We start from the raw sequence: 25,800 nt of genomic DNA, 5'->3' as shown, positions 1-25,800 counted from the left end.
TGTAGAGGCGGAGAGTCAAGAAGGGCCGGAGGCTCCGAAGAAGAAGAGGAAGCCGCCAACGCCAAGTAGGGTTAACTCACTCAAGGAACTGCTACTATCGAGGCTGCGTAACTAATCTGATGTAAAATATATACACACTAGAATAATGCCAGTCGTCTTTCGCCTGGAAGACGCGTCAATAACACACAATATCCAAAGCCTGCCGAGGCGAAGCATTCTGGCAACGTCGTCGGACAACCAAATAGCAGTGGCACTGATAGACAGACTGTACACGTTCAAGCACGAAAAAAATGAAATAAAACTGACCTGTAAAGCAAACACAGTCTCATTCCCAAAAAATGAGCAGACCGAATTCAATCAGCTGAAACTGGACGAAAAACAAAAAACGTACTACGAAGACCTGCAGGTAAGTCGAGGCTAAGGAAAAATAAAAACCATGTGTTCAGAGAGTGATGTGTACCTATGCTGTGATGGAAATCTCAAGGTACGTTGGAATCCAGCCGAAAATGATAAACAGGCTCATATGGATCTGCTGGACACCAAAGTGTAAAATAAACGAAGGAAAAGGAGTGTGTTTGCTCTGTACAGTAACAATAGATAACTCGATTAACCTGTGGATGCCGAGTCAGGAGGAAAAAGGAACGGATTTGTATAAACTGGAGGTAAGAGCGTGCACAAATAACATTAAACAATTAGAACATACTGAATCTGTCAAATTCGTTAATAAATGAAGTTGGAAACATGGATGTCGAGGTTTGGGGAAGCAAAGCAGACAAGGAAGAGTCGAAGAAGAGAGTGCTCTTTAACCTGGTGACCACGGGACTTACGTCCTGCTGCTTCGTGGAGGATCCTGAGAGCAAGGAGCAGGGGTTCCTGTGCGTGCTGAACGTGGAAGAGCACATACTGCTGGTGTGGGTGTCGAGTGAGATCATGAAGGAGGAAGTGAGGGAGGAGGCAAAGGATGTGAAAAGGAGACGCTCAACAAGGCCGAAGAAAGTAACAGAAGTAGGCCAAGAGGACGAGGAGGAAGAGGAGGAGGAGGAGGAGCCGCCGAAGAGGAGGAAGAAGGTGGCGGAAACTGTGCTGGGAATGGCAGGGTTCAGCGCAATGAACAAGGACTACTACGACCTGGACGCATTCGACATAAACAAGTGCAAGGACGTATTCCCAGTGAACTCGAAGGTGAAGCTGAAACCCATGCTTAGCTGCAAAACAGTGGCAGCAGTAAGAGTTAATGTGTGCAGCTCAGTGGTGGCAGTGTGCAGGAACAAGTTGAATTACCAAGTATACTTCGCAGACAGAGGAGGAATAAAGAAGTTTAACGCGCAGTTCGGCCTGAAACGGGAAGGCGGCCTTTTGAAAGTGGTAAACGTGAAAGTAAGTGAGACGAAGAGCATGTACAGGACCGAAAGGGTAGTTGAGTCCTTAAAGTACTTCAGAATGACAGGAAGAAGGGAAAATGAGCTGCTGACGGGATTCAGTGAGTCGACCTTCATAGTCCACAACCTGAAAACAAGTGAAACGAGGGAGCTGGAGTGCGGAAGACTGCCAATACTGTCGTACTCGCTCGAACACCAGTTCATGGACCAGGAGAAGCTGGCGCTGGTGAACGTGGTGAACGGAGAGGGGGGGATCTACAGGCTGCTGCTCGACGAGGACACGAAGATAGAGCTCGAGGAGGCGGTGGAGAGTCCGAAGGAGCTGGCGTTTTGCCTCGCCACGCTCGGAGCGAACGAGGAAATGACCTACGAGTGCCTGATGAAGGGCCCGATGCTGGAAGTGAGCTACGGCCTGGCCAACAAGAGCCTGTTCCACGTCCTCGTTCTCCTGATCTCGAAGGGGGCGGACCTGGAGCTTTTTCTGGAGTACGTGGAGACGCAGAGGCCGAACATGCCGCCGAACGCCGCCTTTTTCACGCTGAGGGAGGCTGAGAACCCCTTCCACCAGCTGAAGGCGGCTGAGGACCTGTTCGAGCTCAAGAAGCCTGACGACGAGTTCTACGAGTCGCTGCTAGCGAGCTGCCAGTGCAAGTGCGGGATGACGCAGGCGCTGACCTGCTTCGCGCTTTACCTGTTCGCGTTCATCGAGGCCTCGGGCACTACGCCGTTCGGGAGGAACGAGACCGTGGCCCCGAGCCGGAGCTGCGAGCCGCTTCTGTCGAAAATGCTCCGGGGAGCTGCGCTGGGCGGCTGGGAGCTGCAGCTGATATACCAAACGTTAAATCGCATGTACAAGAGCAAGATTTTATCAGACTTGGCCGCCTTTGTGTCGAGGCAGTGGCCAACGGCAAAGTAGCCCACGAACTATGTCTGTTCAGCTTGCACCAGTAGTTACATTTACACAAGCACATTATTAGTTACATTTATTAGTACATTTGCACAAGTACACAGTAAAATCACACGAACACACTCTACATTTACGCAAATACACTCGTTAACAACTAACCGGTGACATACTATTGGACACGTATAACAGTGGCGCAAAATATTGACAATACAAGTGCAGGGCGAGTCGTGAAAGTGGCTACTGGTCTGCCCTTGCGTTGAGGTACAAGTTCTTGAGCACCTGAGAGTAGTGGCTCCTGATCTTGTTCCTCACAGACTTGAAGGTGGGAGTGAGCATCTCGTTCTCGACTGTGAACGGCGTGTCAATGAGAGTGAAGACCCTGAGGCGCTCCAGCGAGTTGAAGTGCTGCGACTTTGCAATCCTCTCGAAGTCGTCCTTGATGGTGTTGTAGAGCTTCTGGTTCGCCAGCAGCTCCGAGACGCTCTTGTCGCCGAGTCCGTTCTGCTGCGCCCACTTCTCAACCTCCTCCTTGGAGACCACGACGATCCCGACCAGGTGCGCCTCCGTGGACTCGCCGTGGACGTAGACCTGCTCCACCAACTTGGCGTTGACGTAGGCGTTCTCCAACTTGTCCGGCGCAATGTACTCGCCCTAAATATGGTTGTGAAGGTCTATTTGTAACCCTTAAATAACCGTGCAAAATGCACAAGTCAACATGGTAGTGTGTACTAGTTAATATGGTAGTGTGTACTAGTTAATATGGTAGCTAGTATCAAATGTTAGTTGTATAGCGGCAGTTACCTGTGAAATCTTGAAAAAGTTGCGAGCGCGATCCAGTATCTTAACTCCCATGTTTGGCAGAAGTTCCACGACGTCGCCTGTTCTGTACCAGCCGTCCTCGTCCAGCACTTCGTTGGTCAGCGCCTCCTCGGCAAAATACCCCAACATGATGCCTGGAGCTCTGACCATCAGCTCCCCTCTCGGCGGGGTGCCTCTGGCGTCGTAGCCGAGCTCCTCGATCGACCTGATCTTGAAGTCCACGGAGTAGAGCGGGCCTCCGATGGTGCCCTTCAGCGTGTCCCTGAAGTCCTGCAGCACCGCCACTCCCAACTCAGTCGTTCCCCAACCCTCTGCGAGTGGCGACGACATGTACGCCTGCATATCGTAGACGTCTCCTTCGGTCATTGAGGCGCTTCCCAGCACCATGATCTCAAAGTTTCCTCCGAACTTTTTCTTTATCTTCTTCAGCAGAATGTCGTAGATCGCGTGGTCCGGCGACTCTGGCCTCTTTTTAAATATCTTCTTCTTGCGATCAACAAAGAAATAGACTAATTTTCTAATGAACGCTGGCTTGCTGTCGATCTGACCCCTGACCTGAATGATAATACGTAAAAATCCGTAATCAATCGTCATGAACAACCCGTGTTACCACTACCCTATCTAGCTAACATATCAGTTCTAACACCAATTCTAAAGGCAATATCCTAGTATAGGTGACCCTAAATAAGTACCGTTAACTTACTCTTGCTAAAATCCTCGTGAATACTCTGGGAACAGCCACAAGAAAATTTGGCTTCAGCTTATCCAAATCTTCCAGTATGTTTTTAATGTTTCCTGAGTAGTAGCCTATGGTTCCTGAGAGTGCGCATATTAGGTGCTCTATAAACCGCTCATAGACGTGGGAAAGCGGTAAAAAACTCAGAATAGACGAGCCTACTCTAAGTTTACATCTATTTTGCACGTTCAACAGCCTCTCTACGAGGGCTATGATTCCAAAATTGTCGTACACTGCTCCTTTAGGCGTGCCTGATGTGCCAGACGTGTAAATAATGGTACAAATATCGGTTCTCTTACTCGGCGGCGGGTCAAGGATATCATTCTTATACTTTTCAATTAAGTCGTCCATAAAGTAATAGTTTACATTCATGTTTACTAGTCTTTGCTTGTCCTCTTCGGTCAGCGTGTCAAATACGATGACCGTCTTAAGGTGCTTCATCTCCTTGTACAGGTGCTCCAGGTTATTCAGCTTGTTCGAGTCGATGCACACTGTCTGCATTTTAGTTGTGCTCATGATTTTAAAGAGTGCGTCGTCTCCCAGGGTCTCGTAGATCGGAACTGTGACGATTCCGTACCCTGTGCAGGCGTAGTCTGTAAGCAGCCAGTACGGGCAGTTCATGGACCATATGCCCAGGAAGCGGGCTTTTTTGACTATTTTACAATTATCGACTCTGAACTCCGGAACCAGGTTCTCCTTCGTGAGCGCCGTTCCTATGATCTTCGCGAGCCTCAAACTCTCGTTGTACGAAGTGAAAACGTACTCCCCGAATTTAAAACCTCCTTCAGGCAGCGGAATCTTCTCTCGAACTCCCAGGTGCGGTTTATCCCCGAAGTATTTGGCTGATTCGGCCAACAATCCAAACCTAAAAGGAATTGAATATGGTTTCGACTAACGATGATGTAACATGGTCAGGAATTTTGGCCTTTTTAACAGGAGATAGCTCGTCGTCGTCTATCGGGCAGTAAACATCGCTCTCGTCTGAAATTGAAATTAATTTGTGGCACGATTACCTGATCTTGAGTTTGCTTCCTTGAGCTTCGAGTACTGGATGTTACCTAAAGGCCTTCTTCCCAATCTTTCAGCTTCCAATATGGTATCATAGGCAAAAAAACCAGATTCTTTCATTTTATTGAATTATTAATATAAATAACTCACAGGTTAACAAGTTCGTAATGGTTTTTTATGGGGATGTATACTAGTCGATTCTAACTAAGGAGAATTGTTGAGCAAGTAATTTTTAATTAATTTTAGACAGTTTAAGCAATGGATGCTCCTGTGGCCCATCAAGGTAAGTGTCCGACTGTTATAATGATAAATTTTTTTATCAGAGCCTCTCGATATGATTCGCCTTAACCTAGACGAAATGATATACTTGAAGTGTAAAAACGGAAGAGAATTAATCGGGAGGTTGCACGTAAGTGTGCGAACGGATGTGTATGGTTTAAAATAATATTCAGGCCTTTGATGATCACTGCAATATGGTACTATCAGAAGTCACGGAAACAATCACTACAGTGGACGGAGAACCGAATACGAATCAACAACCAAATAAGGTATTAATTATTTAACCAAATTTGTGTAGGTTACGAGGAGAGACAGCCGCACCGTTTTCGTACGCGGGGATTCCCTGATTCTACTGTCACACCATCAACCTTGAATAAAATAAGTATCGCATAAAATATAGTATTAAATTAAAACTTCCGAGAGGGAAGAAGAATGTAAAAAAATAGTGGCTGAAAAACAGGGAAAATAAACAGTAAGGGGCTCGATCGGTTAGATTGAAGCGACCTCAGCGACTTAATCGATCTCATCGAAAAGAATAAACTACAAACAGCCACGTAAACCATATTGACGACCGTATTTATACTAAACGGTAGAACAGTGGTTATGAACAAAAAGTAATTTACTAAAACGTATTTATATCCTATCACAAACAACACATCAGGAAGCCTGAACCTGATTCTGTCGTTAGTCTGAGTCCGATTGGCATTCATGTGAGTATTTGCCGGTTGTTTTCCAAAATTTTGAGAGTTCGTAGCAGCCTGAAACCCGACCGGGGTCGGAAAAGCCTGAGAGTAGTTGTTGAACGAACCGTAGGCCTGATTTAGTTCCATGGGACTAGGCTGAGGGTTGAAGTGCTGCACATTAACCTCATTTGTCTGTGGAGTTCCAGAATATGAAATGAAATAAAGTAAACAGCTGAGAAAACAAATCTCAGATAAGTTTACGAGAACGAACTTAGTCAAAGTCTTAGAAAGAGCGTCCCCAAAAGTCAATTTGCCCTTAGATTTAATACAAAGTAGAACTGAAGATGCGATCATGAAGGTGGATGCAGAAACACTTGGTATGTATAGGTCAGGAACCAGCTGTCTGACCTTTTTGAAGGGAACCACCAAACACTTAATATTGTTATTAAGCTCAGAGCAATCTAGCCTGAAATAGGGCCTCCCTAAATCGAAAATAGATTTTAATAAATTGGGAGGCTTATTATCCTGAGGTTCATCCTTTTTACCGTCGAGACGATCCTGTGTAGTAAAGTCGCTCCTGGGCTCCTCCAAAATAGCACCCTGAATGTAATTAGAGAAGGATAACCCAGCACTAATTAAGTGTGATTTAAGCATAGTCAATCAAAGTAATATTGTACATTAAAAAAATAAATAATAATAAATTTCATACCCATAAATTAGTAGGGATTACAAAGCGTAAATATCTAACACCAAAATGAATTTTTTGAAACTGACTAGAGTAAATTTATCTAGATTGTATAATAGTAGATTTAAAACAAAAATTGGATTTTTTAGTCCAAGTAAAACGTTCAACGAGACCAGAACAGACTATTCAAAGCTTACCATACAAAATCACATAGGTATGTCAAAAAATAGACTTATCACCCATGCAATTTATTCAGATGCCAGTGGAAAACTTTCCAAATCAAGTAAGTGAGGAATCTTTCGGGAAAAAAGGTGTTTCGTAGATGTGATGAACTATGGAATCTTCGTTCCAAACGAAGGTGTGAAACTCGATGTATTGCACCAATCACTATCGCATATATTCAACAAGTGGCCGAATTATAAGGTGTGTATATATGCAAACGGATATAGAGCAAATCAAGTCCTAAAATCGTCGAAAATGTAAGTTCCAGGAATGATTGAAAAAAATGCAGAATTCAGGAGTATCCATCAAATAAAGCGTATCAGAAGCAATTTAAAAGAGTATTCAGGTGTGTTTAAAACAAGTGTGTAACAAGTGTCACAGAAAGGGTGGTAAAATATTGCTGTTATCGGACGGAATGGTCACGAAGATTCCAAACATTGATCTGATAGTACACTATGATCTGCCAAACACACTGGAGATTTTTGTGAAGAGGCTGGTCGCGAGGAAGGTAAACTTGTTTTTTTACGGAAACACCGGAAAGTTGTACATGGCACAACTGCAAAACTATTTTAACGTGGTGGTCCACGAATGGCAGATGCCTTCAAACCAGAGTGTCGTCGACGCATTCCTGAATCAAATAGGTGAGTTAGGAGAATAAGTAAATTGATGACACGTAGAGGAACATTTGAAGAGTAAATTGGAGGAATCGGTAGAAAAGAGAGAAAGTAGCTTGGATAAAAAGTGCAACGTTAAGCATTATGACCAAAGGATTATTGACACATTGACAAGGAAAGAAGGAAATGAGTTGGTAAATAAATCTGATGAAAAAAGGTAAAAATACCAGAAATGTTATATAAACTTTTAGTGTGCTGGCGTCACTACTCTACATGATACACTATAAGCACAAGAGTGTGAAGAAGAAGCAGTATTTGGTGTACGACCCGAAGTTCAAGGTCTTTAAATCCAGAGAATCGGTGATGAAGTACCTGAACGAAAACGGAGTAGTGTATAACTCAGTGAACATATGTAAAAACGGATACGTAATAGAGTCGTTGAACGAAGTGTCGCTATCGGGACTTACACCAGTGGTCAAGTACAAAAAGTTCACGTCGCACATGAACAAAGTTAAGAGACTAATTAAGAGGTCATACCTGTCATCGCCAATAACAAGAAGGTACTGAAAAGTTAATATACATACAAAAAAATATAAATAAACAAATAAATGTGTAGGAAATACTTTAAGAAGTTGGTGAAGGAACATGAGCGTAAAATAATAAATAAGCTTAAGTCGATATGAAAGTAACAACAGTGAAAAGGAAAGGAGCAGTAGGTAAGTAATTAACAAAAAGCAGTCAGGTAATTGATAAGAGATTAATGAACATAAATTACGATAATTTAAAAAAAGACTATTCAGTCTCAATATCGCCGTCACTATTGACAAATAAACGGTTTAGTTTGGATGGACCTAGTCTGAGGAATATTTCCCTGGCAACCCAAGCGTCAGTGGAGGCGTAGGAGATCTGGTCGCTGTTTAGTTCCTCAGCCTCCCAGTTGGAACACTGCTGCTTCTTGCACAGCTTCAACTTTAAGACGGACTCAGTGGCGTTTTTTAAGCTGGCAGGAGAAATGTTGTTTCGAGAGCACAAGTCGATCAAGTCAACAAAGTTTCTGCAACGAGTGCCGTAGTGACGAAACATAAGTCGCATGTCGGAAGGAGCGCCGTGGGCTACCTGTAAAAATAATGTGATTGAATTAGCGTATTAGTGTGATTGAATTAGCGTATTAGTGTGATTGAATTAGCGTATTAGTGTGATTGAATTAGCGTATTAGTGTGATTGAATTAGCGTATTAGTGTGATTGAATTAGCGTATTAGTGTGATTGAATTAGCGTATTAGCGTGATTGAATTAGCTTATTAGAGTAATTAGGTAACAATAGGTAGAAGATGAAGAGATATGGCCATAAAGTTAAAGAGTATATAGAAGGGAATAGAGGGTATTGTGTACCTTCAGCATGTCCTTGCTGTCTAAAATACGAGAAAGAGACTCAGGAACATGGCCGATCTTGTACAGCAGGTAAATGAAACAGACGGAATCGCCGCAAATCTGAACAATGGAAGGCTTGCACTTCCTAGAAGAAGAATTGACGAAGGTGTAATAATCAGGGACGTGTTCCAAGTCAAATCCAATGAGTTCTGAAGGAAGAAGATAAAAAAAAGAAAAAGGGAAAAAACTTACTGGTATCAAGGAGATGGTCAATGGAAGACGAGTACTCGGAAAGGTTGGAGTTATCAATGAGAACCTTGTTCCCAGTGAAAAAAGCGTACTCAGAAGGAGGAGTCTAAAAATAATTAAAAGATGTGTAAAGAAAAAGAAACCCTGGGATAAGATTCCAATGTGTTAGAAAAACACCTAGAAAAGGGAGCAAAAGACCTTTTGAAAACACGACCGGATAAATTAAAACAAGGGTATGGTTTAATTAGTAGAGCCAGCGCGAAAACATAAGGGAACATATAATAAGATTAAACAGTATCAGTGCGATATGCACAAACCTCAGAAGTACATCAGCCACATAAAGAAACAAGCAAAAAATTTTAAATGAATGTTTTAACGAATCGGAGTGTACAGAATATATGTAAATAATTACAGGTGTTTTGAATAATATTTAAAGATAAAAGGTAAAATGCAATGTGATTTTGAACAGTCGAGATGACAACCACAAATCTTCTGTTTGTCAAGACAAAACAGCCTCTAGCTCAGTCGAAGCCAGAGGAAGTAAAAAAGTGTTTAACCTGTAACATAACGTTTGAGGATTCCAAGTCACAGAAGGCCCACTTCAAGTCAGAGTGGCATCTTTATAACATTAAGAGAAAAAATTCGCAATTGGGGCCCATTTCGTACGACGATTATGTAGAAATAAAAAATCAGCTTCAGGAGATGATCTCCGCGAAGAATGAGAAGAATGCCGGCAAGAATTCACAAAACAACCCCAAAACAGTGGATTTTAAAGCGAAGGCTGGGGCCGACGGCATAAAGAGCCCAGAAAAGTACCAAAAGCACATGGAGTTTGACCCGAAAAGATGTTTATTTAATAGTGTAGTAAGTAAATCGATAGAGGAGAATGTAAAATACATGGAAACACACTACACCTTCTTTCTGCCGGAGAAGGAGTACATAGCGGACCTGGAAGGGCTCCTGAGACACATACACAGAAAGATCTACGAAGAAAACACGTGCCTGTATTGCGACAGACTATTCTCGGACCAGTACGCAACGTTGCATCACATGGAGGCGAAGCAACATCACAAGATCAACGACGACAAATTTGATCAAATAAGCAGCTACTACGACTTTGTAAACTCGTACGTAAACCTGATAATGGAAAGTAGTAGCACACCAAAAACAAACACAGATTTAACACCCTCTAACGCAGAAGACGAAGAAGAAGAATGGGAGGACTTGTTCTCAACAACAAGTTCGCCGACCAGAGTGGAAGATTTATTGACAACATACGGAATAAAAAGAGCTTACATAATGGAAAACGGAAACCTGAGCCTGCCAAACGGAAAGGAAGCAGTGCACAGAGAACTGTCGTACGTGTATAAGCAGAACCTGGTGCTGAGGAACCCCTTCTCACTAAAGAAAAAGGAGGACAACTTCAAGTTTAAGAAAAAGTCGGAAAAGAGACAAATAATACTGTCACAGAAACAACAGCAGTACCGAGTGGGAAAAAGAGACCTAAACGTAGCGCTGAAGTCGTATAAACTATTTGTGCCGGTGAGACAGGACCTGTGCTTCGGATAAATAGCCACGTACGAGTGAAGTAATCTCATTAAAATAAATGTTACACGTCTATGCATATTTCTTACAACTCATATTAGATTCCCAGTTGCTAAAAAATAAAGTGAAAAGAAGAAAACGAACCTGTAAAAAGGGTCAAAAACAATATTATTGGTGGAAACAAAAAGTAAGTCGACCAAAAATAATAAAGCAGAAATGGCAGTTAGAACAACCCTAAATAAAAAATTAAAAAGAAAAGTAAATACCAGAAATAATTCCAAGGTTTACTGGTACAAAGGCAGAAAAAAAGAAAAAAAAGAAAAATGACCAGTAAAGCTAAAAATAAAATTAGAATGTAAAAAGGGTGAAAATACTCTTGGATCGACTGTTAAAGAAACCCATGATGAAAAATATGCGATAAAACTAAAAGTACAAATAGAAAGTGTAAAAAGTGTAAAATACTTTGTGTTAAAAAACAAATATACTAGTTTAAATACATTTATTTTATAAATGTGGGCAATGAATAAAACAATTTTCAAAATAAAATGAACATCGTTACGGTAAGCTGTACTATTGGAAAAATGTGTATAGGGTACACAACGAGAGTAAAAAGCACCCAGATAAAATGAAGTAAAATCGATGGAAGGATAAAGTTGAAGACTACCTATAATATAAATAACATAACAACGCCTTCTAATGCCTATGAAAAAGAAAGACTTATAATCGTGGATTATAACAAGGACACATCTATAGAATCAATTTGAAACATAAATAGTGAGGCCAATAGAATATTTAATTCTAACTATGGAAATATATATATATGTATATAAGCATTCGTGATTGGTAAAATACATCTTTGCGTTCAATGTGTTGAAATCATGTAAACACATTTAGTCAATATAACATCCACAAGTCAAAATAAGATTGTCATAGAGATTGAGTATAAGCATATAATATATATGTGCGTAAAATAATCGTGTTTCATTTCTCAATTGGGTGTTTCAGCATCTTGCGTTGTGTACATGAAAATTTTCGCGTACATTTGCACAACAAGCGTAGAGACTAAAAAATAATTTTTGTACAATATATAACACATTAAAACAACACAATATTGTCAGAACTTGGAAAGGTCAATATTCTCTAAAACGTAAACAAAAATATTTGAAAAATACCACCTCTAAATCGTGACCATATTTTTTGTAAAATAGCGCAATAAGAGTTTTAGACAATGAGGCAAATGATGTTGGAAAGAGGGTCATCATATGAAGAGGAAACAAGGCTGGGAAGAACGAAAAGAACGATTATAATAGCAGGGTCAATAATGACCTCTCTAATGAGCGGATTGATGATATTTGCTGTTTTATACAACCAGTTTGTAGGAAAATAAGAGTATAAATCGATGTGTTAAATAAATTAAAAGATTTAACATGGAATCCTGATGATGACCAAAATATGAATAAAAGCCCAGTATATGGGATAAAACAGTGACTTTCTTGAAAAAATATATACAGAAAATAAAAGAAAGTGTGAATTAAAGAATAGTTACTATAGAAGATGGTGATTCTTTCAAATTACAATCGGTAGTTTGTTATTGGGATTCTGTAAACTTTAATTTAATTTGTCATAATATTCACTACACATTTTATAAATAAATATATTAATGTATATGTTTAATAAATATAATTAAAAATGAAGTGCTTAAATTGCAATTATAAACCTATATTTATTTGGTACAAGAGCTGTAGTACTCGGTTTATTTTTCAAGTACATTTAAGAAGACGCCTTTAAATTATGAATTTAAATTGTAAAACTAAAAGTCTTAGTAAAATTTAAGACTGTTCTCTGTATAAATAAAATACTATAGCAAGTGAAGTCTATAATGTGTATAATAAGTGGTTCGGAGAAGAAACCTAAAGATTTTTGATTCAAAATGAAAGAACTAGATGTAGAAAGGCAAATTTTTCAAAATGAAACCAGAAAATGTAGAATAAAAAAATGCTTATCCATCGGTACATTAATAGTCGTCATAATTTTAGTAGCGTCTATCATATCAACTCTAATATTTTTTGGTGTGAAAGGCCCAAAAAGTAAAAAATATGATAAAATAATACCTCTTCAACTCCCGTTAGTGGAACGAATAAATGTAATAGAACAACCGAGTGTAGTTATAAAAGCAGATTCTCCGAAAGATTTTGAAGTGCCGCCTCCAGTGGTTCCAAAGCTTCACGTGGACCCCGACCCAGACCCTAAGATAGTGCCAGAAGTTAAGAGAATTTTGAAGGCAAACCCAGTGGAAGTCATGAAAAAGGAAAGTATAATGACTCACTTTGTTGAAATTGCAAGAAACAAAAAGGTGGAAATTATCGAAGGAGATTTTGAAACATGTGCAGCAGGAAATTGTGGTACCCACGACGGAGAGTTCGTGCACGAATGGAAGCTTAAGGCGGTGTCGGAGGATTTAAAAGTTCAGTCTCCCACTGAGCTAGAAGATGAATTTGATAAAATAATCAAATACGACAGGCACAATCTCCAGTACGGAAAATACTACTCGGATGTATTGACGTATAACCAAACGTTCAAAATATTCAAAAAAAATATAGAGATAGTAGAGACCCATAACAAAAGTTAGTTTTATATATATATATGTGTGTGTGTGTGTGTTAAGTGTGCCTATACGTGTGCTTATTGTTTATATTGAGTATTAATAAATGTATAGACCCGAAAAGACTATACGATATGAAGCTAAACATGTTCGCAGCGTATGCAGAAGACTTTGGGGATATGACGTATTATCCAATTAAGAATCCGCTTTTTACAGTACCGAAGACCGCAGGGGTTATCGAAGATTTTGATCAAGTAATAGATGTAGACTGGAGAAAAAAGGATGCAGTTACAGACGTTATAGCTCAAGGAGGATGCGGATCATGCTGGGCAATAGCGGCAACAGACATGTTCAACTCGTTCATGATGATTAAAAAGGGCAGCCAGTTTGAAATGAGTTACCAACAAGTGTTGGACTGCACAGACAGAAGCTTCACATGCCAAAGAGGAGGAAACCACGGGAAAGCTCTAGAATATATTAAAAAAAACAAAATCTGTCTGAACTCAGAAAAGGAATATAAAGGACATATGGACACCTGCGATGTAAGAGATTGTAAATTGAGTAGCGAAATCGAGAAAATCAAGAGAATGAACCACGACGAATCTTTGGAATATCTGAAAGAGAAGGGACCGTTCCTAACGTCCTTTGAAACGAACACAAGTTTCCTGCTGTACGACGACGGAATATATGACGGAAGCTGCGAAAACGGAAGAGGACACTCAATCGTTGTGGTAGGCCACGGTCACGACACAAAGAAGAAGGTGGACTACTGGATCGTTAAGAACTCTTGGGGCAAGGACTGGGGAGAGGATGGGTATTTCAGAATTATTGACTCTTCTAAAATGGATGGTAATGTGAAAAGATATCATTGTGATTTCACATTGCAAAGTTACGGTATAGAATAAATGGAAAAACCACTATAAATCAGGATGGATTAGATCCAAAAGTAAAAATGGAAAAAATAATGAGTATTAAAGTAATATAAATAATATGATAGCTCTACATATATAGGTTAGACATTTGGAAGGTTGGTAGTTTTGTGTGTTATATCTTGATCGGTGTGTGTACTTGTAGGGATTCACTATATTTCACATTATATTAATATCAAACAATTAAAATACATATCAGATTTAAAACACATTTAAAAAATATAATAATAAATAAGTCGTTTTAAAAAATGATAGAATCTAAATATAATTATTGTTCAACTATTTACTTTGTATACGCCTCCTGTACTTTTTTTATTTTTCAAGTACATTAATAACCAGCATTCCCTAGTACATAATATTAATATTTAACACTTCATACTCTACTGTTTATAAATTTTTATAACATTAATTTCAACTAATATTACAGTTTTAATATACACATACATAGTTGTATACACATTTTGTAAAAATAATCCTATTTGTAACACAAACATCGAATTGTCTAACCATTATAATACACTTGTGAATTGACACTGATAATGGACGAATATACTCTTGGATCCTCATACTACCACCATCCTCCGAACGGAAGGAGAAGAAAAGTGATCGTAATATCAACAATCGTTGCCTCTGTTTTGATATTTTTATCCGTATTTCTTACATTGTTCTACATTTATTACCTTAAAGGTTACATTGCACAAAAATTAAGGGATAAAGCTTATGCAGAATTTGCAGCCCATTTGGATATCAAGGAATCCGGATTCCTAAATAACAGATTTATATACAACAAGTTGAAGTACTACGCTATAAATAAAGATATTGAAATCATTGAGAGCAAAACTAAAAGTTGTAGCGTTGATGGTTGTAAATCAACCTACAAATACGTACATGATTGGAAGCTTAGAGTGATATCGAAAATGTTAGAGGGAAAGGACTCAATAAATTTAAATAAAGAGTTTGAAGCTATAATGAAACACAATGAAATGGTGGATAAGTATGACATATCTTACAAAAATAAAGATGATTTTAAAAAAAGGTACACCATTTTCAGAACGAATTGGGAAAAAATAGAGAAGCATAATAAAGGTTAGTTATATCATTATAATTAAAAAACAGCTAGATACTAACATAATTTATGAAAATGATATTAATAACTTGTTTAGATCCAAATAGATTGTACGACATGGAATATAACTGGTTTGCAGAAACGTCAGATGATGAAGAGAAACTATCCACAGTAAAAAGTAAAAAAAGTAAAGAAATTTTATCAAGCTCAGCTGGAGGAGCTGAAGACTTAAGTAACCAAGATATACACATAGACTGGAGAAAGAGAGGGGCTGTTTCAGAAGTTATAGCTCAAGGAAGGTGTGGCTCCTGCTGGGCTATAGCAGCCACAGATATGTTTACTTCATTCAACGCGATTAAAAAGGACAAACTAGTTGCGTTTAGCTATCAGCAAACCCTGGATTGCTCCCTAAGTGCGTTTGATTGCAGCGGAGGAAGCCACAGACTGGCATTAGAGTACATAAAGGATAGTAAGATGTGTACAGAAACAAGCTACAAATATAAAGAAAAAAAGGGCAAATGTGACACAAAAGGTTGTGAAACAGAATCGGGGGTTAAGGATATAAAACATTTAACAAGAGATACGGCTCTGGAATTCCTGAAAACAAATGGACCCTTTGTGACTTCAATGAACACTAACATGGATTTCAAACTTTATGGAAAGGGCATATTTAATTCAGACTGTGGAAAAAGTTACGGACATTCAGTACTTGTGGTTGGCCATGGGTACGACAAAGAAAAAAAAGTAAACTATTGGATCGTTAAGAACTCTTGGGGGAAGGACTGGGGAGAGGATGGGTATTTCAGGATGCTCGATTTACCAAAAAAACTTGAACATCACACTGAAGATCACTGCGACTTTCTATTATCGGCATTTGGAATGGTGTAAAAATATCGCAAATAAATGTACCATAGAACGAATAATACTAATTTAATACAATAAACTAACAGTATAAGTATATAGTATGTATATATGAGTATAGAAAAGTAAATGAAAGTTTAATGTATAAGTTAGACATTTGGAAGGTTGGTAGTTTTGTGTGTTATATGATTATTGGTGTGTGTACTTGTAGGGATTCACTATATTTCACATTATATTAATATCGAATAATTCAAATATATATCAGATTCAAAACATATTTTAAAAATATAATCATAAATAAGTCGTTTTAAAAAATGATAGTATCTAAATACAACTATTGTTCAACTATTTACTTTGTATACGCCTCCTGTACTTTTTTTATTTTTCAAGTACATTAATAACCAGCATTCCCTAGTACATAATATTAATATTTAACACTTCATACTCTACTGTTTATAAATTTTTATAACATTAATTTCAACTAATATTACAGTTTTAATATACACATACATAGTTGTATACACATTTTGTAAAAATAATCCTATTTGTAACACAAACATCGAATTGTCTAACCATTATAATACACTTGTGAATTGACACTGATAATGGACGAATATACTCTTGATGAACAGCCAACTGCTGATAAATCCAAATCTCCTAAAGATAAAAGATTTTTAATTTTTTCAGTTTTATTATTGATTATTCTTGTGGGATTACTCATTTTTTTATCTTATATAATAGGTATCCTTATTTTTGATCATAGAAAAAATTTAAATAATAGACCTTATGAAAAACTACCAGAACAAGTAAATGTAAAGTCAGACAAAATAATCCACAAGGAACTTCCAGTAGATAAATTGGATGAAAAAACTGAACCAGTTATTCAGGACCGTGATAATAAAAAAACTAAAGGAGATACTTTAGATCCAGAAAAGTTAAATAAGGACGAACTCTTTGAACCCGAGAAACCAAGGGATTTGAATACTGATGATTTAAATAATAAGGAAAATGAACTTGAACCTGTTGTTGGACCACCAAAGCCTCCAGTCGCCAATCCCGAACCTAATAAAGTAACAGATCAAGAGCATAAAATAACTGAAGATAGATCAGATGTTGTTACACTTCCAACCGGAGAAGAAGAGAAGCTTGATGTATTTAAGGAGGACAAAACTCCCAAAAAAGTTGAACCAAACCCAAAACCAGTTGAAATACCACCAAAAGTTGAAGATAAAAAAACGCCACAAGTACATGTTGAAAGCCCAAAAACTAATGATGTTCCTGAAAATGCCGAGGATCTTAGAAAAAAGTATGAAGAGCACGTGCAGGAGGAGAAACGTAAATTGAAAGAAGAGGAAGATTTTAAAAATGAGTTAGAGAGACTTTTTAAAATACGCCAAGAACATGCGATGGAAGAAGCGAGACGAATAAAAGAACTGAAGGAACGTAAAAAGAACCCAGAAGGAGTAAAGGATTCAGACATGGTTGTTCCGGGAGGGAGTGATAAAGATACTATTTTTAAAAAACTGGAAGAATTTGCACAAAATGTTAAACACACTGTAATAAAGGGGTCTTTTGAAGACTGTATGATAGGTAAATGTGAAAAACTTAAGGCTAATTTTGTGTACCAGTGGGAATTGGATCTGCTGGCAGAAGTATTGTTTGAAGAAAAAACTGCCATAGATTTAAAAAAAGAATATAAAGTAGTGGATGAATATAGAGAATTTAGTAAAAAATATGGAAAATATATGTCTACCAAACAAATGTTTAAAACCGGCTTTGGAAACTTTAGGAAAAATCTTGTAAAAATAGAGAAGCATAATAAAGGTTAGTTATATCATTATAATTAAAAAACAGTTAGATACTAACACAATTTATAAAAATGTTATTAATAACTTGTTTAGATCCAAATAGATTGTACAATATGGAAGTCAACGCACTGGCAGACATGGGATCAGATCTATCACAATTATCGTCGTTTCCAGTCGAAGCAAAAGAGAGGCTTTCAGGAGCTTCAAAAAATACAAGAAATTTAAGAAATCAAGAGATAGATGTAGACTGGAGGAAAAAGCATGTTGTTTCGAAAGTAGTACACCAGGGCTCGTGCGGATCATGCTGGGCAATGGCGGCAACAGAAGTGTTTAATTCATTTGCAGCAATAAAAAAAGGAGATAAAACAACTTATAGCTATCAACAACTGGTAGATTGTGTGTCCCCTAAGTATAATTGTGAAAAGGGAGGAAGCCAAATGAAAGCTCTAGAATATATAAAGGACAATAAAATGTGCAAAGATGAAGAATATAAGTATAAAGGAGCAAAACATCAGTGTTCTGCATATAGATGCGAATATGAATCGGGTGTAAAACAAATAGTTAGCTTAAAAGATAAAGATGCTCTAGATTTTCTGAAGAAGAATGGGCCTTTCTTGACTCTGTTCTACACAAGTAACGATTTTTTCCTGTACGGAGATGGAATATTCAATGGAAGTTGTGAAGCAAAAGAAGCACATTCAGTCGTAGTAGTAGGACACGGTCTAGATACTGAGAAGAATAAAAAGTACTGGATAGTCAAAAACTCATGGGGAGAGGATTGGGGAGAGCAAGGATTTTTCAGAATGTTAGATGAATCCACCGATGATTCCGATCAAAATTCACAATACTGTGACTTCTTAAAATATTCCCGCGGAATAGTATAAATGTGTAAAATATCTACTCTAGATTAAAAGGTTTGGAATAATTCCAAAAAAACTATCGTAATTTTTTGAAAAATGTAAATATATATGTTTATATAATCAATATTAATACCAAATATCTAGTTGAATATCTTGGTTCCTTTTTTGATTTGCTAATTTTACAAAAAAGACTTTAAGTACACGTAGTACAGAAAAGATATTTACATGAAAATACAGCACACCCCTTTCTTTTAATTGTATAATAGTTTATATCTATATTTTGTCTTGATTTATAATATTTAATATTTAATTTCACTCCACTTATAACAAAAGTTAATCAAATTTTAATCGTAAATTTAATCTCAAATTTGAATTAATATCTGCAGCATTCTTCTAAATTTTAGAATATTTAGAACGTATAAATAATAATAGAGTAAAATAGACAGTTAAAAATGGAACTTCCATACGAACATTTCTTTGTTAGAAAGTATTCCCGTGGGAATTCATACACACTAGACGAGGATTTCAAAGATAAAAAATTTAAAGTAAAATTCATCAACAAATACTTCATTGGCATTTGTGTGCTAGTACCAGCCATAGTAATTGGTATAACGATCTTCATGTTGACATATAGACCAGGGTCTAAGCTCTTTAAGTACAGATTTGAAAAACCGGTACCCGTCAAAACATTAACCGCTATTTACTCCGATAAAATTTTAGATTGCGTTAAAAGTAGCGAACTTTGCAAAGATTTAGAGGGATTAAAATTGAAATATTTAGAAAGATTGCAAAGAAAATTGAAGGAAAAGGGAGTAGAGATAGTTGATGTAGATGACCTGTACTGCACAAGTGAAACTATGGATAAGTTTTGTCATAGTATAAAGGGTGAAAAGGTCGGTTTAACGACAAAGGAGCTGAAAACAATAATAAGTTATTTAGTAGATAAGAAAATAGAACTAGATGATGACTTTGAAGTGGAAACAATAATTAAGTTCAAAAAGTTTGTGAGAACATTTAAAAAGGAATACGCGAATGCGGATAGATACAAAATAAGATATTCGTACTTCAGGAGGAATAGGGTGTATATAGAGACTTTTAATTCAGGTATGTCTTATTGAATTAGATAATAATATTCTTCAGATAAGGATCGTATGTATACTCTGGGTTACACGAGTGCAGCGGATAGATCAGAAGTTGAAATGACGGGAGGAATCCTTGACTCAAATACAATCAAATACGTGCCTGAAGACGACCCTTTGAGCTCTGGATACGGACAAATCAAAGACCCTAACTACTACCCGGGGAAGCTGTTTGATTGGAGAGACAAGGGAGTAATAATACCCATAAGGGACCAAGGTCGCTGCGGCTCCTGCTGGGCTTTTGCGTCAGCAGACCTTATTTCAGCAGCACTAGCAATAGGAGGTGGCAGCAAACTCACATTTAGTGTGCAGCAAATGCTGGACTGCATACTTCCGCAGTTTAGATGTGAAGAAGGAGGGGTCCCACTGCTTGGAGTCAGATACGCAATCACAAACCCCTACTGCACAGAAGAGGAGTACCCATATAAAAAGGAAGACTTTATATGTAAGCAGCCGAACCAATGTAAGAATAAACTTATAATGAAAATGATGTCACTAAAAAAAAAGGATTTAATAGAACACTTGGAAAGGGAAGGCCCATTCTTAATCAACATGTACGCAGACAAGGACTTCATGCTCTATAAGGAGGGAATATACCGCTTCAGAAATTGCAGAAGGAGCAACCATGCTGTGATAGTAGTGGGACATGGATACGATGACACACACAAGGCACACTACTGGATAGTGAGGAACTCTTGGGGAGAAAATTGGGGAGAAAAGGGCTACTTCAGAGTAGTCAACGACTTCGAATACTTAGACGGAACAAAACACTACTACTGTGATCTTCAATCGAAGGCATTGGGACTAAAGTTAAAATAATACTGTAAAGGAGCTCTAAAAATAACTAATTTTTGTATTAATATTTATAAATTATGTATTAAATTTTAAGAACATCAAATAATCCAATTTTATAAAAATAAAAGCCGTAGAATCTAATTTATCATCTGCGTCTCTCAAAATGTGTTAAAGTAAATGCTAAATCAGAAACAAAAAACTACAAAGATGTATGAGTCTTAAAATAATTTATAAATAAAGTAACAACCTCTTAAAATTAAATACACATCGGAAAAAAAGTCGTAATTTTGATTGATTAAAATGAAAAACAAAGTGGAGTATAACCCATATAAAATGATGAACTCTGGGAGTTTCGGCTCAAGAAGATCGATGATGAGTAGATCAGAGTCAATTAAAGAAAAGAAGAGAAATGTAGGAGCCAAAGTGGAAGAAAGTATTAAAAGGTTATCCAGGGGAATGGGACGGAAAAATTGCGACTGTGTTAATGGTTGCAGTTGCAGATCAAATAAAAAGGTGACGATAACAATAATAGTGATTGTAATATTGGTAATATTGGCACTTATAGGAATCTACGTAGGATTTAGATTTATCAGGAAAGAGTTTGACAATATAACAGTGGAAAAGTATCCAAAGGGCTTCAAATATCCAAAAATGAAATGACGTTGTAAGAATAATAAAAATATCATCGTATTGGAGGATTAAAAAGATTAAAAAAATAAATAATAGTCTTATTGTGTTAAAACTTAGAGTTGGGTATACAATATATGTTATTTAGTATTTATCCATCATCATGATAAAAATATGTCTTAGAATTGTTTTGTTTTATAATGTAGCACAAATGTAACATAAATATGAGAAGCGTACCGTGGAATCCAGCTATTTCAAATTCCATAGTAACAGTCTCTGGAAGAACATACTCCAGATCTTTTAGTTCACTAAATACACACCATAGTCTAATTAATAACAAAAATTTATGTTTTAACAGATTTAATATTTATATTAAAAGCTCACAGTTTAACACCAACTGTAAATACAATAAATGTCATGTCAATTATATACATACGTCGGCTCCAAGATACACAAATGACCCATACAAAGTACTGGGAGTCAGCAGAAACGCAACAAACGATGAAATAAAGAGGAAGTTTAGAGAATTGGCGAAAAAGTATCACCCAGATTTGAACCCCTCACCAGACGCTAAGCAGAAGATGGCACAAATAACAAGGTAGGAGTATCAGATGATAAAAAATGTATGTAGCGCATACGAATTGCTGTCAGATCCTAAAAAGAGGAAAGTATATGATCAAACGGGGATGCAGTCAGAAGACGCAGGATTTGATCCATCAGGTAAGAAAATAATCAAAAAAGAAGTTTAGCAGGAGGGTTCGGAGGTTTCTCAGGGTTCGGAGATTCGTCGTTCATGTTCACGGATTTCGCGGAAATGTTCTCGAGAATGGCCTCAGGAACAGGCACATCATTCACAGGGTCCTCGAGGGGAGAAGATATACAGGTACTAGTAAACTGAGATAAAAGTGAGTGTAGACGGAGATAACAATAAGTTTCATGGAAGCAATACGAGGTTGCACGAAGGTAGGGAAAAATAAAAGTAAAGTATGTGTAGAACATAACGGTGCCAGCAAGAGTGTCATGTAACGACTGCCACGGACTGGGAAGACAACCAGGAACGTCAATAGACGTGTGTAAAGTGTGTAACGGAACAGGTAAGATGATAACAGTAATGACTGTTAAACCAGGAGTGCAAAGAATGGAAAGAGGACCAATAATAATAGGAGTGCCCTGTAGAACATGTAACGGAAGCGGACAAGTAGTGCCGTACCCATGTAAAGCATGCGGAGGCTCAGGAGATAGAGCACAGACGAAGTCCGTGAGCGTAGACCTGCCAGCAGGAGTGAGAAGCGGAATGCAAATGAGAATACCGAACCAAGGGCACGTGGGAATGAGAGGAGGAAAAAACGGACACCTGTTCGTAAACATAAACATACAGCCGCACCCAATATTCAAGTGGATCGACGACGATATACACGTAAACGTGCCAATATCATTGAAGCAGTGCCTGCTGGGAGGAAGTATACAAATACCGACACTGGAAGGATCAACAACAGTGTCGTTGGTGCCGAACTCGCAGCCATCATTCGTAAAAACGCTGAAAAACAAGGGACCGCCGAAAGTAGATAGCAGAAATAACGGAAATCTGATAATACACTTCGAGTTGAAGCTGCCAGAGTCACTGACGGTGAAGCAGAAGGAACTGATAGAAGAATTCGAAAAGGAAACAATGGCAAACAGTAAAAGCGGAGGAGAAGAATACGCTCAAGGAGAGTCCTCTAAATGGTGGAAGAGAGTAGTAGGGAACAAGGGGTGAAGAGAGAAAGCCAACACGATGTTGTGTAAATAATGTAGTGCGTAATATGTGTAAATTCCCATTCAGAAAATAAATATCGATATATATAAACGAGTAAAATGTCGTTGCCGCGAATATTGTCAAAAGATTTCTTCACACAGTTGGCAGAAGCAGTGACTACGGCGAATGAGAAGTACTTCCAAGAAGTCCACGAATGCCAAGTGCCAGTAAAGCTTCTCTGCCTAGAACAGTCGTGTATAGCAGACAACAAATACCTGTAAGTCCAGTGAAAGCAAAAAATAGATAAATAGATAGAAAAGTGTGTGCAACGGGCTCACACATTGTAATTAGAAGACATATGTAAAAATTGAAATAAATAACTATGTAGAATAGAAACAATAGATGGGACAGTGCCATACGCGTACAAACATACGTGCTTGGCACTAGTTCCACCTTCACCGGACGGAGATCGACAACTGATAGGGAAAATAATCAGTTTTAACCAATACAAGATAGCAAGAACGAGGTAAGAGAATAAAATCGAAGTAAAATTAAATTAGATCGAGATATTTGGTAGTGTTGACGAGGATTTCGGTGGTTCCAGGCGACTACAGACACCTAATAGGAAACCTGATTCCTACACTGGTGTATCACCCAGTAAGTGGAAGTTGGAAAAAAAATAATTCAGGGACTCGGAATTGAGCAAGACGAAAGCTACAAGTAAGTGGAAGGAAAAGTTAAAGGAAATTAGAAGCCCAAAGAAGGAAGAGAACACGAAGGAGTCAGGTCCAGTGAGGAAGCAGGAGAACGTGAGATCAGTGAAGACGATCTCAAACCCATACGAGCCGCCGAAAAACGTGAAGAAAAAGCTCGAAATACCGCCGACTAAAATCTCGGACCTGACGCTGTACACACCGAAGTGGCTGATAAGAGCAAGAGTGGCGTACAAGTAAGTGGGAAAGATAGAAGAGACGATCAGGTCGGACATAAGGAAGTTCAACAACCAGAGAGGAGAAAGTCAGCTGTTCTCAGTGGATCTGTGCGACTCGAACGTAGGTTGCAAATGAATAAAAGTGTCGCAGGGAGAGATCAGAGCAACGTTCTTCGGAGAGTCGGTGAACAAGTGGTACACGTTCCTGGAGGAAGGCCAGGTAGGATGAGAGCCTCAGTATAACGATCAGGTGTACTCGATCAGCGGAGGACAGCTGAAGCCTGCGAACAAGAAGTTCAATAGCCTGAGGCACTCGTGCGAGCTGGTGCTGGACGAACACTGCCACATACAGCTCTTCCAGAACGACGACACAATACCGTCCTTCTGCTTCTCGTTCACGCCGCTGGACCAAATACAGAACCTGAAGGTGGGAGAACAAATAGACGTTATTGGAGTGGTGGTGACGGCAAAAGATTTGCAGACGGTGCAAGTGAAGGTAAGCAATAAGAGAAGATGAACGAGTAGTCCACGGGGAAGGCGCTGGAAAAGAGAGACTTCCTGATCTGCGACTCTACGAAGTCGAGCATTTGGCTGACGAGCTGGGGGCCGAAGATAAGGAACTTCAACTACGAAGGCCCGGACTCGCACCCGCTGGTGTGCCTCAAAGGTAAGCGAGCACTTGAAAGAAGTAAACGCAGTTAAATATGGAAGTGCTTAAGAAAGTAGATACAGGACTATGGTAGTTGAGTAGGTAGTTAAAAGGCAGTTACCATGTATGAAGGTGAATTAGCGTAAATGATGTAAAAATACAATTAAACAATTGATTGATTGATCAATTAAGTAACTGATTTAATAATAGGAGTAAAAGTGATAGAGTGGCAAGGAAAAAAGTTGGATGTGATGGGATCGACGCAAGTAATATTTGAGCCAGTGATACAAGAAGCACTGGAGCTGAGAAAGTGGTGGAACGAGGTAAAGTGGAGATGTGAAAGAGTGTTTAGAACTCGCACACCTTGAATTTTGGAACGGAAACGAGTAGAGGATCGAGTTCGAAAGTGTTTAACCAAATGAGCTCACTGGCAGAAATCATATCAGCAACGAATCAAGCGCTGCAGTTCAAGTGTAAGTTTGAAGGCGTAATGAAATGAGGATAGCAATTGACTCAAACGGAATGATATTCACAACGAGAGCATTGATAGAAGTGCTAAAGGACGGAACGTTCTCGTGGCCGTAAGTGGAGAAGCAAGAATGAGACTCGCAGATCGTGCCCAGGGTGCCGCAAGAGGATGAACAACGACGACGGATGGTACTGTCCGAGATGCGAAAACAGAGGAACCCCAACGCACATGTAAATTGGAGAAGATGACAGAAAATGATTAGGTACATGCTGACGCTGAAAATAGTGGACGAGACGTCACACATGTGGGTGACAGCAATGACGGATGTCGGAGAGGTAAGGAGCAATTGGTTAAGAGGATGTGCAGTCGATAATGGGAACGAAGGCATATAACCTAGTGAAGCTCATGGAAAATGGAGGAACGGACGAAACGGGGAAGAATTTTGCAAACTATTTTGAAGAAGTGAGACTAACAGTAAGCGAAGAAAGAGGAGCAAACCACGAGTAGGAATACGTATTTAAAATCAAAGCAACGGTGGAAAATTTCATGGATGAACCAAGATTAAAATATGTAAGAACCAATATAAACAGGAATAGATTAAGCAGTAACTATAGTATAGCAGTAACATTGGCATTGGTAGAAACAGCTATACTGGTTGCTATAACCGATTTTTAGAAAATACTAAAGGCAATACCACTGGAAAAAGAAGTGGAGTTCGCAATCACAGATAGAGTGGAGAGAATCAAAAAAATTATGACGGAAGAGTAGTGTAAAATAATGTTAACTAGTGATAATTGATGTATATGTTACACGTGTACCTCGAGCCAGAGTTC

The 25,800-nt window shown here is 38.5% G+C and overlaps 15 protein-coding genes across 15 annotated transcripts; 12 read left to right on the top strand and 3 right to left on the bottom strand.

Moving 5' to 3' along the window:
• Positions 1-145: 145 nt before the first annotated feature.
• Positions 146-2,295, top strand: TOT_020000094 (conserved hypothetical protein; the record flags this gene model as incomplete). The annotated part of the gene is made up of 3 exons (XM_009691829.1): positions 146-406; positions 447-662; positions 697-2,295. The coding sequence occupies 3 exons, from the start codon at positions 146-148 to the stop codon at positions 2,293-2,295; spliced, it is 2,076 nt and encodes a 691-aa protein (XP_009690124.1).
• Positions 2,296-2,523: 228 nt separating this feature from the next.
• On the bottom strand, positions 2,524-4,969 carry TOT_020000093 (long-chain acyl-CoA synthetase; the record flags this gene model as incomplete). The annotated part of the gene is made up of 5 exons (XM_009691828.1): positions 2,524-2,937; positions 3,088-3,660; positions 3,809-4,706; positions 4,738-4,822; positions 4,855-4,969. 5 exons carry the CDS (start codon positions 4,967-4,969, stop codon positions 2,524-2,526), a joined length of 2,085 nt encoding a protein of 694 aa, XP_009690123.1.
• Positions 4,970-5,107: 138 nt separating this feature from the next.
• On the top strand, positions 5,108-5,501 carry TOT_020000092 (U6 snRNA-associated sm-like protein Lsm3; the record flags this gene model as incomplete). Its single annotated transcript, XM_009691827.1, has 4 exons — positions 5,108-5,132; positions 5,173-5,258; positions 5,302-5,397; positions 5,427-5,501. 4 exons carry the CDS (start codon positions 5,108-5,110, stop codon positions 5,499-5,501), a joined length of 282 nt encoding a protein of 93 aa, XP_009690122.1.
• A 34-nt stretch (positions 5,502-5,535) lies between these two features.
• TOT_020000091 (integral membrane protein) lies at positions 5,536-6,465 on the bottom strand (the record flags this gene model as incomplete). The annotated part of the gene is made up of 1 exon (XM_009691826.1): positions 5,536-6,465. One exon carries the CDS (start codon positions 6,463-6,465, stop codon positions 5,536-5,538), a length of 930 nt encoding a protein of 309 aa, XP_009690121.1.
• Positions 6,466-6,565: 100 nt separating this feature from the next.
• Positions 6,566-8,015, top strand: TOT_020000090 (conserved hypothetical protein; the record flags this gene model as incomplete). Its single annotated transcript, XM_009691825.1, has 7 exons — positions 6,566-6,710; positions 6,753-6,779; positions 6,819-6,975; positions 7,100-7,359; positions 7,396-7,549; positions 7,584-7,892; positions 7,949-8,015. The coding sequence occupies 7 exons, from the start codon at positions 6,566-6,568 to the stop codon at positions 8,013-8,015; spliced, it is 1,119 nt and encodes a 372-aa protein (XP_009690120.1).
• A 109-nt stretch (positions 8,016-8,124) lies between these two features.
• Positions 8,125-9,229, bottom strand: TOT_020000089 (uncharacterized protein; the record flags this gene model as incomplete). Its single annotated transcript, XM_009691824.1, has 4 exons — positions 8,125-8,448; positions 8,724-8,911; positions 8,955-9,057; positions 9,095-9,229. The coding sequence occupies 4 exons, from the start codon at positions 9,227-9,229 to the stop codon at positions 8,125-8,127; spliced, it is 750 nt and encodes a 249-aa protein (XP_009690119.1).
• A 196-nt stretch (positions 9,230-9,425) lies between these two features.
• On the top strand, positions 9,426-10,520 carry TOT_020000088 (uncharacterized protein; the record flags this gene model as incomplete). Its single annotated transcript, XM_009691823.1, has 1 exon — positions 9,426-10,520. One exon carries the CDS (start codon positions 9,426-9,428, stop codon positions 10,518-10,520), a length of 1,095 nt encoding a protein of 364 aa, XP_009690118.1.
• Positions 10,521-10,557: 37 nt separating this feature from the next.
• On the top strand, positions 10,558-10,830 carry TOT_020000087 (conserved hypothetical protein; the record flags this gene model as incomplete). Its single annotated transcript, XM_009691822.1, has 2 exons — positions 10,558-10,718; positions 10,779-10,830. The coding sequence occupies 2 exons, from the start codon at positions 10,558-10,560 to the stop codon at positions 10,828-10,830; spliced, it is 213 nt and encodes a 70-aa protein (XP_009690117.1).
• An 894-nt stretch (positions 10,831-11,724) lies between these two features.
• TOT_020000086 (hypothetical protein) lies at positions 11,725-11,883 on the top strand (the record flags this gene model as incomplete). The annotated part of the gene is made up of 1 exon (XM_009691821.1): positions 11,725-11,883. The coding sequence occupies one exon, from the start codon at positions 11,725-11,727 to the stop codon at positions 11,881-11,883; it is 159 nt and encodes a 52-aa protein (XP_009690116.1).
• A 543-nt stretch (positions 11,884-12,426) lies between these two features.
• Positions 12,427-14,073, top strand: TOT_020000085 (uncharacterized protein; the record flags this gene model as incomplete). The annotated part of the gene is made up of 3 exons (XM_009691820.1): positions 12,427-13,120; positions 13,213-13,992; positions 14,027-14,073. 3 exons carry the CDS (start codon positions 12,427-12,429, stop codon positions 14,071-14,073), a joined length of 1,521 nt encoding a protein of 506 aa, XP_009690115.1.
• Positions 14,074-14,566: 493 nt separating this feature from the next.
• Positions 14,567-15,981, top strand: TOT_020000084 (uncharacterized protein; the record flags this gene model as incomplete). The annotated part of the gene is made up of 2 exons (XM_009691819.1): positions 14,567-15,113; positions 15,191-15,981. The coding sequence occupies 2 exons, from the start codon at positions 14,567-14,569 to the stop codon at positions 15,979-15,981; spliced, it is 1,338 nt and encodes a 445-aa protein (XP_009690114.1).
• A 578-nt stretch (positions 15,982-16,559) lies between these two features.
• On the top strand, positions 16,560-18,646 carry TOT_020000083 (uncharacterized protein; the record flags this gene model as incomplete). The annotated part of the gene is made up of 2 exons (XM_009691818.1): positions 16,560-17,778; positions 17,856-18,646. The coding sequence occupies 2 exons, from the start codon at positions 16,560-16,562 to the stop codon at positions 18,644-18,646; spliced, it is 2,010 nt and encodes a 669-aa protein (XP_009690113.1).
• Positions 18,647-19,074: 428 nt separating this feature from the next.
• On the top strand, positions 19,075-20,580 carry TOT_020000082 (uncharacterized protein; the record flags this gene model as incomplete). Its single annotated transcript, XM_009691817.1, has 2 exons — positions 19,075-19,726; positions 19,763-20,580. 2 exons carry the CDS (start codon positions 19,075-19,077, stop codon positions 20,578-20,580), a joined length of 1,470 nt encoding a protein of 489 aa, XP_009690112.1.
• Positions 20,581-21,407: 827 nt separating this feature from the next.
• Positions 21,408-22,939, top strand: TOT_020000081 (molecular chaperone DnaJ; the record flags this gene model as incomplete). Its single annotated transcript, XM_009691816.1, has 5 exons — positions 21,408-21,781; positions 21,815-21,903; positions 21,933-22,066; positions 22,099-22,146; positions 22,178-22,939. 5 exons carry the CDS (start codon positions 21,408-21,410, stop codon positions 22,937-22,939), a joined length of 1,407 nt encoding a protein of 468 aa, XP_009690111.1.
• A 98-nt stretch (positions 22,940-23,037) lies between these two features.
• Positions 23,038-25,735, top strand: TOT_020000080 (replication factor-A protein 1; the record flags this gene model as incomplete). Its single annotated transcript, XM_009691815.1, has 17 exons — positions 23,038-23,195; positions 23,307-23,444; positions 23,479-23,575; positions 23,607-23,638; positions 23,670-23,867; positions 23,898-23,970; positions 24,001-24,069; positions 24,100-24,345; positions 24,375-24,516; positions 24,709-24,821; positions 24,851-24,971; positions 25,004-25,079; positions 25,111-25,197; positions 25,230-25,302; positions 25,325-25,441; positions 25,475-25,621; positions 25,643-25,735. The coding sequence occupies 17 exons, from the start codon at positions 23,038-23,040 to the stop codon at positions 25,733-25,735; spliced, it is 1,980 nt and encodes a 659-aa protein (XP_009690110.1).
• Between the last annotated feature and the right edge of the window lie 65 nt (positions 25,736-25,800).

Source organism: Theileria orientalis, chromosome 2, assembly GCF_000740895.1.
Source record: "Theileria orientalis strain Shintoku DNA, chromosome 2, complete genome".
Lineage (NCBI taxonomy): Eukaryota > Apicomplexa > Aconoidasida > Piroplasmida > Theileriidae > Theileria > Theileria orientalis.
The sequence above is the reverse complement of the archived record's forward strand: the minus strand, read 5'-3'. Positions and strand labels throughout refer to the sequence as shown.